The 4,332-nt window shown below is 62.7% G+C and overlaps 1 protein-coding gene across 1 annotated transcript; it reads left to right on the top strand.

Annotated features, from left to right (window-relative positions):
• Positions 1-601: 601 nt before the first annotated feature.
• Positions 602-4,217, top strand: LOC120227687 (cytochrome P450 11B1, mitochondrial-like). Its single transcript, XM_039225747.1, has 7 exons — positions 602-869; positions 994-1,197; positions 1,448-1,602; positions 2,603-2,769; positions 3,197-3,275; positions 3,373-3,570; positions 3,815-4,217. Exons 1-7 carry the CDS (start codon positions 602-604, stop codon positions 3,926-3,928), a joined length of 1,185 nt encoding a protein of 394 aa, XP_039081678.1. The 3' UTR covers positions 3,929-4,217.
• The last annotated feature ends 115 nt before the right edge of the window (positions 4,218-4,332 follow it).

Genomic DNA, 4,332 nt, shown 5'->3' with positions numbered 1-4,332 from the left:
ATTTGGATATAGTGCATCATGGTCATTGCAAATAGTGAATGTTTTATACTGCTTCCTGTCCCATTTAAGTCCTTCCCGCAGCAATCAGACAAGAAAAAAGAAGTTAAAGGCATGCAAATTGGTCAGGAGGAGGCAAAACTCTGGGCTCTGCGTTGAGAACATGACAGGAGAGGAGATTTTGCTCCTGCCACAGAGGGGCAGGGGACACCCAGGGACAGGGTGGTGTGACTGGCCCAGAAGCAGCATTCTCAGCAGCAGGGAAGGGTGGGAGGTGACAGTTGCCAGGGGCTCCTCTCTCTGGGGCATGGAGTGGGCAGGCTGGCCAGTCTCTCGCCTGCCCTCTGGGAGAGGGAGAGCCCGGACAGGTGCAGAAGTGCCGGTAAGGGGCCTGCGGGCCTGAGGGACAAAGTCCATGAGCCCAGGCGGCAGGCCCAGGCAGAAGTTCGGGGCTCTGCCCCACCTTAGCCGGGGGCGCCCTGGGCCCAGCACACAAGGCCTCCCCAAGAGAAAGGGCTGGTGCTCGCGTCCACCGGCAGGCCACCTGCCCCCTAGGCCCAGCAGGCAGCTCCCTGCCTCGCCCCTTCCCGTGGGGACAGGGCACATGGGGTCCAGGGCTGGCCCCAGGCTGCTGACTCGGGTTTCCCCGAAGCTCCTCACTCTGCTCTACAGAAACGGGCCCGAATGGCGCACAAACCGACTGAAGCTGAACCCAGAGCTGCTGTCGCCTCAGGCTGTTCACAAGTACCTCCCCATGGTGGACGGGGTGGCAAGAGATTTCTCAGATATGCTCAAGTCGAGAGTGCTGCAGAATGCCCGGGGAAGTCTGACCGTGGACATCAAGCCCAGCATCTTATACTACACCATAGAAGGTCTGTGGGGTCACGGTGGGGTGGGGGGGCTGCCTCCGGGGACCTGGGGCAGGCCACCAACGGGGTGAGAGGCCCCCGGAGTCTGTCAGCCACCCTGGACTCAGCGACCATTTCCTCTCCACAGCCAGCAATTTAGCCCTTTTTGGAGAGAGGCTGGGCCTCCTTGGACATAGCCCGAGTGCTGCCAGCCTGAACTTTATCCGGGCTCTGGAGACCATGTTAAAGTCCACCACAGAGCTCATGTTCATGCCCAGGGCCCTGTCACGCTGGACAAACACCAAGGCGTGGAAGGAGCACTTTGAGTCCTGGGACTGCATCTTCCAGTATGGTGAGGGCCGGAGACCCGGCAAGTGCTGGGTGCCAGGGACACCAGGGTCCCCAGTCTCCTCTCACCACATCCGGGGGAAGGCTGAGGTCACATGGGGAGGGCTTTGTGGCCCTGAGAGGCTTGGCGGCAGGGCCGGGCATTGCTGGGCTGGTCTTGGCGTTTGGCCCAGGGGCAGGTGGGCTGAGGGCATGGGCATGAGGTCAAGTGCTGCCCGGCACCAGGCCCGGCCCTGCCTCTCTGTGCCCCACAGCCAACAATGCCATGCAGAAGCTCTACCAGGAGCTGGCCCTCGGCCGCCCACGGCACTACAGCGGCATCATGGGGGAGCTGCTGATGCACGCGGACATGTCCCTGGAGGCCATCAGGGCCAACTCCATCGAGCTCACCGCCGGCAGCGTGGACACGGTCAGGCCAGCAAGCAGCCCTGCCCTAGGACACGGTGCCTCGTGACCACAGGCTGCACCCCCCCCCTGCCCCCTCCAAGTCCCTTTCTGAGCCGACTGAAGGCTCTGACTTGGGGTGGGGGGCACGGAAGGGGTGGGATGCCACGCTCCCTGCCCGGTGCAGAGTGGATGAGCCCGGAGACATGAGCAGCACAGACACCACTCAGACGCCTGGGTGCCGGGAAGGGGGCACGGGCCGCGATGCGGCTGGAGGGCTGCCTGTACAAGGGACCCTTCCCAGGGACAGAGTACTTTTGGCTCTTGTCAGAGATGCTTTGGAGATGACAGGCTGGTGACTGAAGGGCCGCCCAGGGCTCCAGCTTGCGGGAGAGAGAGCAGATGGCACGCAGCATGGGGGGTGCAGACGGGCCCCAGGGTCATGTAGCAGCATCTCCGATGTCCTGCTCCGGGCCGGGCACCCAGGCCTCTGAGAAGAGGCACAGGCGTGCGGGGGGGAACTCCCTGAGCGGAGGCAGACGGGCAGCCAGAGTGAGGGGCTGGGTGGCCGTTCGTGTTCAGACTCTAGGTCTGAGCTAACCTCCCTGTGGGTGCCCAGGGGAGAGTCCTCACTAGCTGCTAATGGTGTGGGGCTGTAGAACACCCCCTCACGACACACATGCACGCACACACACACACACACACACACACACACACACACACACCCCTGAGAAGAAGGACCCCTAATGAGGGTGAGATCCAGGCCTTGTAGTGGCCAGAGGAGGCCTGGATCTTTCCTGAGCCTGGGGACTCCTTCCCTGCGGGATCCAAGGGAAGTACGTGAGGCACGTGTTAGACCCTGAGGTCTCAGATCCCTGGGAGGAGTCCTTCTCCGGGCATTCACGTCACCGTGCATCCGAGACAACCCGCCCCCAGGGGAAGACCATCTTCCTGGGGGAGAGGTCCAGGGAGCTGAGGTGCATGGCCCTCGCCAAGGTCTGAGCCTGCACCCGTGGCGTCTGCAGACGGCCTACCCCCTGTTGATGACGCTCTTCGAGCTGGCTCGGAACCCTGAAGTGCAGCAGGCCCTACGTCAGGAGAGCCTGGAGGCCGAGGCCAGGATCTGGGAGAATCCCCAGAGCGCAACCTCGGAACTACCCTTGCTGCGGGCAGCCATCAAGGAGACCTTACGGTAGGTGTGGCAGACCCTGGGCGCAGCATCCTGGCCCCCTGTCTGGAGAGCAGTGCTCAGGGGGGCTTGTAGCCAGATCCTGGGGCTGTGAAGCAGCTTTGCCCGAGATGCAAGCCCTGCGCCTCCTCTCGCTCTCCCTAAGGGCATAGGAGCTCTTCTCCCTCTGGGATCCCACTTCAGTGCCCCAGGCGCCATCCTCGGCCACATCCTCCTTGGCCAGGGGCTGTTCAGGCTTCGGAATGTTGTGTAAGCTCAGGGGGTGCAAGGAAGCAGTTGCTCGAGATCTTGGCTTCCCAGTGCCAGACGTGACCCAGGAGGGTGGCTGGCAGCTCCCCTGGGCCAGTGCCTCCTGTGATAGGAAGGTCACAGAAGGGAAGCGAGGGTCCCAGTGACAGCTGAGGACTCTGTTGGATGCCCTTATCCACAGGCTGTACCCTGTGGGGATCTCGGTGGACCGAAATGTGTCTTCGGACGTGGTGCTGCAGAACTACCACATCCCGGCAGGGGTGAGTGAGGCCACACCGCCCCTCCAGCAGGCACCAAGCCCATGTGAGCTTCATACTCCTGGGGCCACTGACCCTGCCCCTCCCCACCTCTCCGCAGACTTTGGTCAAGGTGCTACTCTACTCCTTGGGTCGAAACCCCTCTGTGTTTGAGAGGCCCGAGCGCTATCATCCCCAGCGCTGGCTGGACAACAAGGGCTCTGGCACCAGACACCCACACCTGGCCTTCGGCTTTGGTCTGCGCCAGTGCCTGGGGCGGCGCCTGGCAGAGGCAGAGATGCTGCTGCTGCTGCACCACGTGAGCAGGCCTAGGCAGCCTGGGCTGGAATGGGATGTGACTGGGCAGGGCGTGGCCCCGGGGGGGTGGGGGGTGGGAACGGGGGGCCCCGGGGCGTGTCTGGTTGCCTGCTTGGGGACCACTGGCTTCCCCCTCTCTTACGCTGCCCTCAACCCACATAGTAGGGTCCAGGAAGGCGGGAGATGGTGGGCCAGGACATCTGGGTTGACCATTTGGCCAAGTGGACCCCTTGCCTCTGTCCTAGGTGCTGAAAAGCTTCCTGGTGGAGACGCTGAGGCAGGAGGATGTAAAGATGATCTACCAGTTCATACTTTCCCCCTCCACCCTCCCCCTCCTTACCTTCCGGGCCATCAGCTAATCACGCCACCGTGATGTCGGGCCAGTACTGCTGCCACCCCCTTCCGCCTGACCTCCAGCCCCCCTCGTTTTCTCCCACGAAACCTGCTTCCAGAGCCACAGCACTGTCCAGCCAGGGCCTTTCCCCAAGGATCAGGGGGGTGAATCTGGACCGCAGGTCCGGCCTGTGAGCCCAGTCCCACCAGCTCCTTCTCCAGCAAGGAGCACCATGGGAGGGCCTTTCCCCGTGTCGCCACCAGCACTACCTCCAGGGGCCTCAGGTCCTCCCCTCCAGATCCACCCCCACCTGCCTGTCCCATCTCATATCCCCTCTGCACTCAACTCCGTGTCATGCACCACAGACAAGTTGTCTTCTCTGTCCTTCTCACTGCCATTTCCAAGGCCATACCTGTTGTCTGCATTGGT

This window comes from Hyaena hyaena, unplaced genomic scaffold, assembly GCF_003009895.1.
Source record: "Hyaena hyaena isolate Hyena2069 unplaced genomic scaffold, ASM300989v1 scaffold_2793, whole genome shotgun sequence".
NCBI classification, from domain to species: Eukaryota; Metazoa; Chordata; class Mammalia; order Carnivora; family Hyaenidae; genus Hyaena; species Hyaena hyaena.
This window is presented reverse-complemented; position numbering and strand designations above follow the sequence as displayed.

Excerpts from the sequence above, each read along its gene's own strand:
- LOC120227687 (XM_039225747.1), top strand. The coding sequence starts at position 602 with ATGGGGTCCAGGGCTGGCCCCAGGCTGCTGACTCGGGTTTCCCCGAAG. Across the intron at positions 870-993 it reads CTTATACTACACCATAGAAG|CCAGCAATTTAGCCCTTTTT; the intron begins GTCTGTGGGGTC and ends TCCTCTCCACAG. Across the intron at positions 1,198-1,447 it reads GGACTGCATCTTCCAGTATG|CCAACAATGCCATGCAGAAG; the intron begins GTGAGGGCCGGA and ends TGTGCCCCACAG.